Here is a 14,254-nt window from a genome sequence, read left to right on the forward strand (position 1 = left end):
GCCTTTATCTAATTTCCTTTAGATTGTTTCCAAATTCCTCGGTTGGTGACAGTGGGGCCCCAGCACTGCCTTCTTTGACAATGCGTCGGATGCGAGAGTCTGTTTCCCGGATGCCTGTTAGGTATTTTTTTTTTTAACCTACAGACTTGCTTTTGGAAAGTTAATTTTGGGGAAGATGAGATTGAAGCCGGAGTAGAAAATGCTCGAGTTTTTTTACATCTCTTCCTCTAACTCTTGTGCTTCTTTGAAATTTAATACTGGTGTTAAACATAAGAGTGTCTGTAGTCTGTAGCTCTTACATTTTGGAAAGTGATGATCATAGTTCCTTAGGACCACATCACATTTTAAAGAGTGTGAGACTTTCCCTTCCTTGGTATATAATAAGTGAACCTCAGAGAGCCTCAGAACTATAGACAGTGATTCAGTAAAAAAAAAAAAAAAAAAAAAAAAAAAGAAAGACCCCCCCCCCCCCCGTGGGTTTGCATAATAGTTATGCAAAGAGACTCATACCTGAGGCTCGAATAGGTTCAATCCCCCACCCCACCATAAGCCAGAGCTGAGCAGGGCTCTGGTAAAAAACAAAGCCCATCAACTTTACATTGCTTATTGTGACCTCATTGCTAAAGCCACAATACTTAGTAGGCCATCTTATTTATTTATTTGTTTATTATCAGGGTCCTGCTCAGCTCTGGTTTATGGTGGTGCTGGGATTAAACCTGGGACACCTGGGGCCTCAGGCAGGAGAGAGCCTATTGCACTATAGTTAGTGTTATCACTGGCCCAAGGCCATTATTAAAAAAAGGGGTGGGGATTTGGGCTGTGGTATACCTGGCTGAGCTTATGTATTACCATGCACAAGAACCTGGGTTCAAGCCCCCTGCTTCCCACCTTGTAGGGAGTATACTTCACAAATGGTAAATTAAGTCTGCAAGTGTTTCTCTCTCACTTTTTCTCCCCTTCCCCCCTCAATTCATATTGAAGTGTTATCTGGACATGTATTTGTGTGAGACCTCTGTTTTCTTAATATTTTCTAATCTTTATTTACTTTGATTTTTATCTTTATTTTTATTTTTATTAGTGATTTAATAATGATCGACCAGATTGTGGGATAAAAAGGAGAATTCCCATAGAATTCCCACCACCAGAGTTTCATATCCCATCCCCTCCATTGGAAGCTTCCCTATTCTTTATCCCTTTGGGAGTATGGACCAAAGATCTTTATGGGGTGCAGAAGGTGGGAGTTCTGGCTTCTGTATTTGCTTCTCTGCCGGACATGAGTGTTGGCAGGTGGATCCATACCACCAGCCTGTTTCTGTCTTTCCCTAGTGGGATAGGGCTCTGGGGAGGCGGATTTACTTTTTTTAAAAATGAAAGTGATATAAAAAGATACAGGTAGATACCAGAGCCCTGCTCAACTCTGGTTTATGATGGTTCTAGGGATTTTGAACCTGTGTCTTTGGAGCCTCAAGCATGAAATTCTTTTGCAGAATCTCACTGGGCCCATTTAATGCCTTTTAATAGGCAAGTGTCACCAAAAGACTTTTTTCCCTCCTTTCTATTTTTACAGTGTATGACAGAGAAATTAATAGAAGGAGAGATTTCCACTCAGATCAGTTACTAGACAGGGCTGCCTGCTATCACCATTACTATTCAACACAGTGTTGGAAGTTCTTGCCATAGCAATCAGGCAGGAGCAAGAAATTAAAGGGATACAGATTAGAATAGAAGAAGTAAAACTCTCCTTATTTGCAGATGACATGATAGTATACACAGAAAAACCTAAGGAATCCAGCAAGAAGCTTTTGGAAATCATCAGGCAATACAGTAAGGTGTCAGGCTACAAAATTAACATTCAAAAGTCAATGGCATTCCTCTATGCAAACACTAAGCTAGAAGAAATTGAAATCCAGAAATCAATTCCTTTTACTATAGCAACAAAAACAATAAAATATCTAGGAGTAAACCTAACCAAAGAAGTGAAAGACTTGTATACTGAAAATTATGAGTCACTACTGAAGGCTCAAGGAAATTGGAAAAGACACAAAGAAGTGGAAAGATATTCCATGTTCATGGGTTGGAAGAATTAACATCATCAGAATGAATATACTACCCAGAGCCATCTACAAATTTAATGCTATCCCCATCAAGATCCCAAACACATTTTTAGGAGAATAGAAAAAGTGCTACAAATGTTTATCTGGAACCAGAAAAGACTTAGAATTGCCAAAACAGTCTTGAGAAAAAAAGAACAGAACCGGAGGCATCACACTCCCAGATCTCAAATTGTATTATAGGGCCGTTGTCATCAAAACTGCTTGGTACTGGAACATGAATAGACACACTGACCAGTGGAATAGAATTGAGAGCCCAGAAGTGAGCCCCCACACGTATGGACATCTAATCTTTGACAAAGGGGCTCAGACTATTCAATGGGGAAAGCAGAGTCTATTCAACAAATGGTGTTGGAAACAGTGGGTTGAAACATGCAGAAGAATGAAACTGAACCACTGTATTTCACCAAATACAAAAGTAAATTCCAAGTGGATCAAGGACTTGGATGTTAGACCACAAACTATCAGATACTTAGAGGAAAATATTGGCAGAACTCTTTTCCGCATAAATTTTAAAGACATCTTCAATGAAACGAACCCAATTACAAAGAAGACTAAGACAAGTATAAACCTATGGGACTACATCAAATTAAAAAGCTTCTTCACAGCAAAAGAAACCACTGCCCAAACCAAGAGACCCCTCACAGAATGGGAGAAGATCTTTACATGCCATACATCAGACAAGAGTTTAATAACCAACATATATAAAGAGCTTGCCAAACTCAACAACAAGACAATAACCCCATCCAAAAATGGGGGGAGGACTTGGACAGAATATTCACCACAGAAGAGCTCCAAAAGGCCGAGAAACACATGAAAAAATGCTCCAAGTCTCTGATTGTCAGAGAAATGCAAATCAAGACAACAGTGAGATACCACTTCACTCCTGTGAGAATGTCATACATCAGAAAAGGTAACAGCAGCAAATGCTGGAGAGGGTGTGGGGTCAAAGGAACCCTCCTACACTGCTGGTGGGAATGTCAATTGGTCCAACCTCTGTGGAGAACAGTCTGGAGAACTCTCAGAAGGCTAGAAATGGACCTACCCTATGATCCTGCAATTCCTCTCCTGGGCATATATCCTAAAGAACTCAACATATCCATCCAAAAAGATCTGTGTACACATATGTTCTTGGCATCACAATTTGTAATAGCCAAAACCTGGAAGCAACCCAGGTGTCCAACAACAGATGAGTGGCTGAGCAAGTTGTGGTATATATACACAATGGAATACTACTCAGCTGTAAAAAATGGTGACTTCACCGTTTTCAGCCGATCTTGGATGGACCTTAAAAAAATCATGTTGAGTGAAATAAGTCAGAAACAGAAGGATGAATATGGGATTCTCTCACTCTCAGGCAGAAGTTGAAAAACAAGATCAGAAAGAAAACACAAGTAGAACCTTAAATGGAATTGGCGTATCGCACTAAAGTAAAAGACTCTGGGGTGGGTGGGTGGGGAGAATACAAGTCCAAGAAGGATTCAGAGGACCTAGTGGGAGTTGTATTGTTATATGGGAAACTGGGGAATGTTATACAAGTACAAACTATTGTACTTACTGTTGAATGTAAAACATTAATTCCCCAATAAAAAAAATCAGGAAAAAAAAAAGAATAGGAGAGAAAGACACCTGCAGCCCTGCTTCACCACTCTGCAGCTGTAGGGGTGGAGGGGTGCTCAAACCCAGGTCATTGTGCATATTAACATTTGCACCCAACCAGGTATGACATCACCTGGCCACCAAAAAGACTTACTTCATAAGTAGAAACCAGATTTCTGGAAAGAAAGAAAAAAACTTTTTTTTTAAAACACAATGATCACATCTTATAAAAACTAACCTTTTTATTTTGTGAATTCATATATGGTATCACTCAAATCTGAACAGAACTCAAACCAGTCTTTAGAGCAAATAGTGAAAATCTAATTTCCCTATTTGGTTGGCAGAGAAATGGCACTATCTTTTTTTTTTTTTTTTTTTTTTACACATGGCGTTTACCTCATGACAGTTCGGTAGAGGGAGCTAGTTGTTATCATGTACAGAAATGGCATTTTCTGAAGAAGTCTAGTGATTAATTTCATAGTTAGGAATTCCAACTTAAAAAGTAGTAATTAACTCTGAGCTGACTGTGGGTGGAGTGGGTAAAATACTGCCCCCCCCCTTTTTTATAGACATGCTCAGCTGGTCTAGCTATCTGCTTTCTCTTACTAACCTATAAATTGAGCAAGTTCCAGCAACCTTAGTAAAAGTTAATGGATTTTAACCTGTTCTTTCTCAGAGGTGCTCTAGAGGTGATTTGTTAACAAGAAGAAAACTTAAAATATATTGTTCTTCTAATGGGAATTCATTTCTTGTGTGAAAATAATACGAGCAGAAAGCACCTAGATCGTTTTTCAGTAGTGCACATGAAAGAAGGCAGGTCTAGCCTTTATGCCTTTCATCAGTCTGTGTTTTCCGAACCTTGAACCAAGAGCATGGATCACCTGTGTGTGATTATTTAACTAAATAAAAAATTAGGCTGTTCTTTGGTTCTCAAGATAGTTCCTGTCTGTTGTTACCTCTTTACAATCAATCTTATTAGGGCAAAAAGACTCTCGTGCCTGAGGCTCCAAAGTCCCAGGTTCAGTCCCTAATACCACTATAAGCCAGACCTGAGCAGGGATCTGTGGGGGAGGAAGTAAGTCTTGGCAGAGGCAGAGGGACAGAGGCTTTGCCTCCAGGCATCCCAGCTATGTAGGCGGTGATGGACTGGTGTCAGTGGGGCAGGCTGGGTGTCGATCAGCACCTCTTGTTTTTCCTCCTGCCCCAGCTCCCAGCACAGATACTCCACTCCCCACGCCTTCACCTTCAACACCTCCAGCCCCGCTTCCGAAGGCTCCCTGTCGCAGAGGCAGAGGTCGACATCCACGCCCAACGTGCACATGGTCAGCACCACCCTGCCTGTGGACAGCAGGGTGATCGAGGTAACTGGGCTTGGGGGTCATGAGGGCGTGGTCAGCTGGGCCACCAGAGGGTTTGCACCAGCTTCTCGCATCCCTCACTGAAGGTGGAAAAGAATCTGCATCTTTTGACTGCTGAGTAACCCAGCAGCTGGTTTATCAGCCAAGTGGAGAATTGGACTTTTCTGGAGCAATGTGGGCATTTTAGAGCTGGCACCATCTACTGGATGCCACAGGGTTCAGTGCGCTGCTGAGTAAGGCCCATGGCCCCATCCCATGGGTGTAGGAACCTGGAGGCTCCCTGCAAGACTAGGTGACTTGACTCAGGAGTGAGAGGGCTGTCTCCTGAGATTCCAACAAGCAAGTATGTAGGGAGATGAAAAGGTGCCCAAAGCTAGTGTGTTCAAGTGGCCTTTTCTTTGCTTGGCTTTTTATACATTCCATTTGTTTGGTTTGCTTTCTAGTTCATCTTTAATAACAACTGAATACACTAAACATCATACTTCTCACCAGACTTGCTGGCAGTGGAGTGCAAGGAATAATAATAAAAAAAAATCCTCTGATATTGCTGGTGGGTGAGGCAGATTTCCCAAGGGCAGTAGCTAAAATGAAAATGTTCCCTGCCAGCCAGTGAGGAATGCTACAATAAATTTCTATAGTCACCATTCTATCCTGTGTGCCACTTTGGATGGCATGCCCTGAAGACCCTTTGCTAGAAAGACAGCAGTGCTGTCTCTACGTCATGAATTGTTTCTTGAAAAACCCAGGCATGCCTTTCTCTCAGGCAAGGCTCACCTCACTCAAAGCCAGCCAGAGGTGGCGGGGGTCAACAAGAAAGCGACTTGGCATATTTGGCACTCTGAGGACCCCAGGAGTGTTGGTGGGGGAGCCATGTGCACGCAAAACATCCGTTTTCTGATTTCTGTTTTTATCATGATTTGCCCTAGTAATTCTGCTTAACTTTCCTCCTGTTAAGTGATTTGCTCTATTCCAAACTCCTGACACTTAAGAGGGGACGTCCCAAGTGAGAATTCTGTTCATACCTCTCTGTATACACTCTTAAAGCAGAAAAAATTCTGGCTTCGTTTTTTTAAGTATACGCTCTTGACCTTGTTTAAATCATTAGCAGTTCTCTTTATTTACGCTTCAAGATAATTGAAAAATTTCTTCTCGGGAGCTGGGCGGTAGTGAACCAGGTTAAGTGCACATAGTCTGAAACACAAGGACCTGCACAAGGATCCTGGTGCAAGCCCCCGGTTCCCCACCTGCAGGGGGAAGCTTCACAAGTGGTAAAGCAGGTCTGCAGGTGTCCATCTTTCTCTCTTCCTATTGTCCCCTCACCTCTCAATTTCTCTCTGTCCTATCCAAAAACTGAAAAAGTGGCCACAGGAGCAGTGGATTCATAGTGCAGGCATGGAGCCCCATCAAAAAAAAATTCCTTCTCTGAAAAATGAGTCCCATCATTTAAATTAGCTTAGAGTAAAATTTCAGGTATGTAACAGGAAGGAAAATTACTGTGACATAGGAAGACATCAGAGTGCAAGGAGATACATCCTTGGTCAATAAAAATCCTGTGCCATGCTTTGACTGAAGGGAAACCTGGACTTTGAAGTCACAGCTGCCGGGGAGTCTGGAAGGGCAGGTCACTTTGGCCTTTGGCTCACACCAGCCATTGTGTCAGCCTTCAAAACCTGCACACTTTGAGCTTCCAGCCTTCCCTCCCTGTAGGCTTGTCAGCTCTTTTGGATGTTTGTGTGTATGTGTTGGGAACTGTATTCCTACACTCCTCTCTGGGTGATCCTTAGGGTGACCTGGTCAGGTTTGGGAACCTTGGGCTCACATTTTGTAAGATCTGGGCTGGGGTGGCGGAGAAAGGACAGGCCCAGTTGGGCTTGTGATCCTGCATGTTCTGGGGTGTCTTGGGGTGGGCACTTCCAGTTCCAGTCAAAGCTGTGGGAAAAAAGGCATCTTGTTTTGATCGTGGTTGCACAGAACAAATAGAAATTCCCAGGAAAACAAACAGTAATGAAAGCCTTCTGAGAACATGGGGCTTAGTCGTTTTTTAAACCAGAGCACTGCTGAGTTCTGGCTGATGGTAGTAGGGTTGGGGGTTGAATCTGGGGCCTCAGAGCCTCAGGCAGAACCATGATGCTGTCTCCCATGCCCTCATAAATATTTACATACCGAGTTCTTGGTGGAGAGCCATATGATTTAAACACCCCAAAACAATTTGTTTGTTTTGATTAAGACAGAGAAAGTGGGAGGGAAGGGGGAAGTGGGGAGAGAGAGACACCTGCAGCCCTGCTCTATCACTTGTGAAGCTTCCCCTCTGCAGGTGGGTACTAGGTTATTGAACTGGGTGCACCATACCCGGCCCCCTCTAATAAATTCTAAAAGTAACCTGTGACTTCTTGCACTAGTAGAACATAATTCATTTCAAAGCTTCGCCCTAAGTTGAAGAGTGGAGTGCCAAGATGCATGGCTGCACATCTGGCTATGTCCTGGTCAGGCCTTGTTACACGCTCAACTGTGCGTTTCTGTAAAGTGCAGACTTGGGACGAAGGGATTGATGGTTCTTCCAGTTTCCCCTGAATTAGACTCTGACTAGCAGTGGTTTTGACTAGCAGTGCTCACCTTATCAGTGCAGAGTCTGCTCACTGTCCTGAACTATCGAGGGGTGAGGAGCTCAGCCACCCCCACCCCACTGCAGTGGAGCAGGATCCTTACTGGAAAAATGTGTTGATGATGACTCTGCTGGGCTTTGTCAAGGTCACCAGTTTGCTCTGTGTGCTGCTTTCTCTGGGACACAGAAGTTTCCACTGCACATGACAGCTGACACCAGTGTTCATGTTGGATAGCAAAATGAGATAACAGCCACTGAAATTTGGTGGGTTTTACCGAAGGCTAAGTAGGTTTTTAGAAGTGCAGAGTTGCTTTGTATCTGCGAGTCCTCCCCAGAAAGCATCTTTGCTGGTGTCGAAAGTGACCAGCCTCCCTTTTTCGTTTCAGGATGCGATTCGAAGTCACAGTGAATCAGGTATTTGTGCAGCATCGCCTTGCGAACAGTAATGGGCTTTTTCTCTTTATGCCGTGTATACACGTGTGGACTCTTTGTCTCGTCTGTTAAGCCTCACCCACAGCCCTGTCCAGCAGCCCCAACAACCTGAGCCCCACGGGCTGGTCACAGCCCAGAGCCCCTGTGCCGGCACAGAGAGAGCGGGCACCCGGACCCGGGACCCAGGAGAAAAACAAAATTGTGAGTATGACAGACAGTCCCTCCTGTAGTGTAGCTGAGTCAGAAACAAGGAGGCATTTCATTTAGAGCCAAGGTGCATGGTCCCTGAAGATAGTTAATGGGCAGTGAGGCAGGCCCGTCTGTCCACCTATTAACAAGTAACAAAGAAAAAAGATAAAGATGGCCACCAGGAGCAGTGGAGTCATGCAGGCACTGAGCCCCAGTGATATTCCTTCTGGCAAAGAAATAGGCCAGGCTGTGGTGCACCTGGTTGAGCACGTTACAGTACTCAAGGACCCAGGTTCAAGCCCCTGGTCTCCACTTGCAGGGGGAAGCTTTGTAAGCAGTGAAGCAGGGCTGCAGATGTCTTTGTCTCTCCCCTCTCGATTGCTCTACATCATACGTACATACATACATACAATTTAAAAATTGAATTATGAACATTGGTGCCCTTTCTGGCAGGTTTGTATTGAAAAACATGATTTATTGCAAGGCAGCTCACAATTAAAATGATATTTTCTCAGAAGAAAAAATCTGGAATTATAATTACTATGTTTATCTTTTTAAAATTTTATTTTATTTTATTGGATAGAGACAAATTAAGAGGGAAGGGGAGGGAGAGAAGACAGACATCTGCAGCCCTGGGTCACTGCTTGTGAAGCTTTCTTCCTGCAGGTGGAGATGGGGGCTTGAACCTAGGTCCTGACACATGGTGGAGTATGCTTACATTTGAGAGATATGGGAGTGAGTTGCTGGAGAGGGCCAGGTCATTTCTTTGACACTCCATCAAGGAGACCTGGTCTTCTCGTTTCAGAGGCCAAGGGGACAGAGAGACTCCAGCTACTACTGGGAAATAGAGGCCAGTGAAGTGATGCTGTCCACTCGGATCGGATCAGGCTCCTTCGGAACTGTCTACAAGGGCAAGTGGCACGGTGAGTGGGGCCAGGCTGGGAGGGCCACACAGGGCTTCAGTCCTGTACCCAGGGTGCTCCTCCATCTGAAGATGAGACTCGCCTGGAATCTGGTGGCGTTCTGTATGGTCTGCAGTGCTGGGACTCCTAGACATTGGTGAACAGGAGCTGTACCCTACAGTCTAATGTCAGTGCCTCTATGTAAACTCATCTGCATGTCTGCACATGGGGCATCTCCAAAGCCCACTACTTTAGAGAAACAAGTTCGAGAAAGTTAAATCTGGAGGGCCAGTGGAATAGCTCCTGGGATAGCACACTGCTACTAACCCACTGGTATTAACTCTTCCTTGAAAGTTTTGTAGAATTCATTTGTAAAACCATCTGGTCCAGGACTTTTATTCTTGGGAATATTCTCGGTAACTGTTTCAATTTCTTTGTAGTTCCTCTTTGTTTAATTTTGTAAGCTTGTGTAGATATCTAGGAACTCATCCATTTCTTCCAGGTTCTCTAGCTTGGTGGCATATAGTTTTTCATAGAAGCCTTGCGTGATACATTGGATTTTGTTAGGAAATCTCTTTCATTTACAACCCCATTTGAGTCTTCTTCCTTTTTTGTTTTGAGTCTGGCTAAAGGTTTATCGATTTTGTTTACTCTTTCAAAGAACCAGCATTTAGCTTCATTGATCTTTTGTCTGGCTCTCTTATTTTCATTTATTTCTGCCCTAATTTTAGTTATTTCAGTCCTTCTGGTTGCTTTAGGGTTCCTTTGTTCTTCTAAGTCTTTAAGGTGTGCAATTAGGTTGTTTATTTGAGCTTTTTCTTGTTTCCTAATGTGTGCTTGTACGGCTATGAACTTCCTCTCAGTACTGCTGCCTTAGCTGTGTCCCAAATATTTTGATAGCTTCTGTCTCCATTTTCATTGAACTCTCATAATTTCTTCCTTAATTTACTTTGAGGGAGTCTGGTGGTAGTGCAGCAAGTTAAGCGCACGTGGTGCAAAGCGCAAGGACCAGCATAAGGATCCTGGTTCGAGCCCCTGGCTCCCCACCTGCAAGGAAATCGCTTCACAAGCAGTGAAGCAGGTCTGCAGGTGTCTTCTCCTCCTCTCTCCATTTCTCTGTCCTATTCAACGATGACAACATCAATAACAACAACTACAACAATAAAACAAGGGCAACAAAAGAATAAATATTTTAAAAAAATTAATATTTACTTTTTGACCCAGTAGTTAATTAGTATAGTGTTGAATTTCCCTATTTTGGGAGTTTTACTAATTTTTTGTTTGTTGTTAAGTGTTAGTTTAATTCCACTGTGGTCTGAGAATATGCTTGGGATGATTTCAGTGTTCTTGACTTTGCTGACACTGTTTTTGTGGCCTAACATATACAGGGCCTATCCTTGAAAACAACCCATGTGGACTCAAACAGACTGTGTATTTCAGTTTTGTGAGGTGAATGACTCTGAATATGTCCAATACTTCGTTTATTTATCTCCACTTAGCTCCCTCATTTCTTCATTAATTCTCTTCCTAGATACATTACCCCTTAAAGGCTGCTATTCAGCGCAGAGAAAACACTATGTGATTTCATTAGCTTTGGACAGGACAAACTGAGGGGAAAGGGAGAGACAGACAGCTTTACCACTTGAAGCTTTACCCCTGCAGATGGGGACAAAGGACTTAAACTGAGTTCTTGTGTGTGCCACCACTGGGCCCCTCATCATTTTTATTTTAAAGGTTTACTGTTTTGTTTTGTTTTTTTACTATAAGAGAGTGAGTGAAAGGAGGAGGAAGAGAAAGAGACATAGCACTGCTTAGCCCTGGCATAAGGTGGTGGCAGAGATTGAACCTGGAACCTTGGGAGTCTCTCATGTGCACATAAGTGCCAAAATAGACTGAGCTGTCTCTTCTGGCCCTCTCACTCTTGGTCCAGAGTCCAGCTTCCCGGCTGGCTTCTGTTCAACCTGCTCTGCACATTGACTGCTGTGTTTCCACAGCACTGATTTTACCAGCTTCCTCAGCACTCGGCCGTCCGCTGACAAGGGACATTCTCTCAGTTCATGGGAGCCTGTGCAGGCAGGGTGCTGCCTCCACCCGACCTGTCTCTGGGCTGTGGCAGAGGGCACAGCACTGGGGCATCGCTTACCATCAAAGGTTTCTTTGTGCCATCAGAGGTGTCTTGTGGAGTGCAGTTGACACCAGGACCTCAGGTGTTTTAAGGACTGCAGGTTATCTCTTTAAAGTTTCCTTTGCCACTCAAGCAATGTGGAAACGTGTCTGCTTGCTTCATATTTGTTGGTATACGGTGGTTCTCACAGTTCAGTTGTTCATAAAATCAGGCCTTCTAGGGGGGAAAGGCAAAATAAGATGGTTTGGGAGTCAAGCGGTAGCGCAGGGGTTAGTTAAGCGCGTGTGGCGCAAAATGCAAGACCATAGTAAGGATCCCGGTTCGAGTCCCTGGCTCCCCACCTGCAGGGGAGTCGATTCACAGGCAGTGAAACAGATCTGCAGGTGTCTCTCTCCATCTTCCTCCTCCTCTCTCCATTTCTCTCTGTCCTGTCCTAATAATAACTACAACAATAAAACAAGGGCTACAAAAGGGAAAATTTTAATAAACTAAAAAAAAAAAAAAAAAGATGGTTCAGCTGATCACACCTATTACAAACTAATTTACAGGTGATGTGGCGGTGAAGATCCTCAAGGTTGTTGACCCAACACCAGAGCAGTTCCAGGCCTTCAGGAACGAGGTCGCCGTCCTGCGGTAAGTGGGGCTGAGGGAGTGTCTGGAGTCCGAGGTGGAGGTGGTTCGCCGCCTCTTACAGCCTAGCTGCCTGATTCTGGGCTTTATAATCTGTTTTCAAACCTTAGACTAATTGCTGATATTTCCAGTATTAGCCAGATACTGAACCTACCTCTCATTCCCCACCTGGAGCAGGGAGGATGGGGAGCTCTTTGGTCAGCTCTGCAGCCCCATGACCGTGGGAATCTCAACCTCTGCTCCTCTCTCCTCAGCAAAACACGGCACGTCAACATCCTGCTCTTCATGGGTTACATGACCAAAGACAACCTGGCCATCGTCACCCAGTGGTGTGAGGGCAGCAGTCTCTACAAACACCTGCACGTCCAGGAGACCAAATTCCAGATGTTCCAGCTGATTGACATAGCTCGGCAGACGGCACAGGGCATGGAGTGAGTGTGCGGGGCCTGGTCAGGAGTGGGAGATGATGCACAGTACGGTGCCTTCTGCTCGCACAGTTGTGGCTCTGGGCTTTCGGTGTCCTTGCCCACAGGGCGCTACACCCCCACCCCCCTTGGCCAGCTCTGGAGCCTGCTCCTCCCATAACAGAGAGCCAGCACTTGACACCCAGCAGTCAGGGAGCTGAAGATGTGCTGCTAAGTGTTCCTTCAGGGGGTACTAGGACCCAGGTTCAAGTCCTCAGTCTCCACCTGCTGGGGGGATGGGATGCTTCATCAGTGGTGAAGCAGTGCTGCAGGTGTCTATCCTATTAAAAGTTATAAAGAAGTGTTAATTAATAAGGAAAACTGAAATGAAATTTGCTTTCTAGTCAGTATGTTTTAGGGGGGGAAATGGGAGGTATAAGCCATATAAAAGTAACCCTTTGTGTGTACCAGCAGTGGTTTTAAAAGTAAAGACATCACAGCTAACTCCAGAGGATTTCAAGTACCTGGCTTCTAGCAGGTCACCATGGTGATCATGTTTCTGCATTTCCTCCTTTTCCTGGGCAAGTAATATGCCACTGTGTGACCAGACCATGCTCTGTGCAGTCACTGGTGGAGGTTCAGGTTGTTGGAACTGTTTAGATTAAAATCAGTGCTTTGATTCCCCACACCCCAGCAAGCCAGCCCCCAATTGAACACTTAACTGGGTGCTTCACTCTAGTTGAGAACGGCTCTCTAGAGCCCTCAGACTGACTCTTGCAGTTTTCTTTCTTCGCAGCTATTTGCACGCCAAGAACATCATCCACAGAGACATGAAATCCAACAGTATCCTTGGCTGTTGAGTGAGCTGAGGACATGGGGGGGGGGGGTGGACTTGGTGCCTGAGGCACAAGCTATAGCTATGGACTGACTAGCTGCTGGTGAATGTGCAACTGGGGGCATGACTGGGGGTTCACTCCCCAAGGAAGGGGTGTTTACTGAAGCTAGAGCATAGCACTGACACTGCTTCAGCATGGTGAGGGGAGCCTGAAGGTGCGGTTCTGAGAGACCAGCCTGAGTCCTGTGCTCATAGGAGATAGGACAAGCCTCTGTCTATCAAGAGGGAGTGGTATGGTGTCTGGGATGCTTTGGTGCGTCTGAAGTTGGCAACAAGGGAGAGACCCATGAGAGCAAAGCCCCAGAACCCCCTGCAGGGAAGCAGGGCAAGTGGGGGTGGGTGGGGGGCTTCCTCAGAACCAGCACAAGCGCTCTGAAAGCAGATTCCTTAACGAGCATCGAGACATATTTCTCCACGAGGGCCTGACAGTTAAGATCGGTGACTTCGGCTTGGCCACCGTCAAGTCCCGCTGGAGTGGCTCCCAGCAGGTGGAGCAGCCTACTGGCTCGGTGCTGTGGATGGTGAGGAGGGTGGCCCGGGAGGGGAGTGCTGACAGGAGGGGGGGGTCTGGGGAAGCGGGTGGCTGAGCCAGGGCTCCCTGCAGGCCCCAGAGGTGATCCGCATGCAGGACGACAACCCCTTCAGCTTCCAGTCGGATGTGTACTCATATGGCATCGTGCTGTACGAGCTCATGACAGGCGAGCTGCCCTACTCACACATCAACAACCGCGATCAGGTAGGTGGCACCTTGGGCTGGGACCGACCGGATGGGATGGGGACAGGATGGGAAGGGGATTGGCCACCACTGCCTGCCCTCTGCTGGCAGATCATCTTTATGGTGGGCCGCGGCTATGCCTCCCCGGACCTCAGCAAACTCTACAAGAACTGCCCCAAGGCCATGAAGAGGTTGGTGGCCGACTGCGTGAAAAAAGTCAAGGAGGAGAGGCCGCTGTTCCCCCAGGTGAAGCTGGGTGTCCCAGGGAGGAAGGGAGGGGATATCACCTTGG

At 45.6% G+C, this 14,254-nt stretch overlaps 1 protein-coding gene across 5 annotated transcripts in view; it reads left to right on the plus strand.

Annotated features, from left to right (window-relative positions):
• RAF1 (Raf-1 proto-oncogene, serine/threonine kinase) overlaps positions 1-14,254 on the plus strand; it is a 55,852-nt gene that overhangs the window by 40,984 nt on the left and 614 nt on the right. For 3 of the 5 annotated variants that reach the window (XM_060180709.1, XM_060180708.1, XM_007517089.3), the window contains 11 exons: positions 23-121; positions 4,918-5,071; positions 8,057-8,084; positions 8,176-8,303; positions 9,097-9,214; positions 11,867-11,951; positions 12,203-12,379; positions 13,149-13,195; positions 13,650-13,768; positions 13,852-13,983; positions 14,074-14,208. In XM_060180709.1, the coding sequence (XP_060036692.1) occupies positions 23-121; positions 4,918-5,071; positions 8,057-8,084; positions 8,176-8,303; positions 9,097-9,214; positions 11,867-11,951; positions 12,203-12,379; positions 13,149-13,195; positions 13,650-13,768; positions 13,852-13,983; positions 14,074-14,208 (1,222 nt within the window). The remainder of the gene's footprint in view (positions 1-22; positions 122-4,917; positions 5,072-8,056; positions 8,085-8,175; positions 8,304-9,096; positions 9,215-11,866; positions 11,952-12,202; positions 12,380-13,148; positions 13,196-13,649; positions 13,769-13,851; positions 13,984-14,073; positions 14,209-14,254) is intronic. The other 2 variants (XM_016185561.2, XM_060180710.1) reach the window with 1 other exon arrangement.

Source organism: Erinaceus europaeus, chromosome 21 (genome assembly GCF_950295315.1).
Source record: "Erinaceus europaeus chromosome 21, mEriEur2.1, whole genome shotgun sequence".
Taxonomy (NCBI): domain Eukaryota; kingdom Metazoa; phylum Chordata; class Mammalia; order Eulipotyphla; family Erinaceidae; genus Erinaceus; species Erinaceus europaeus.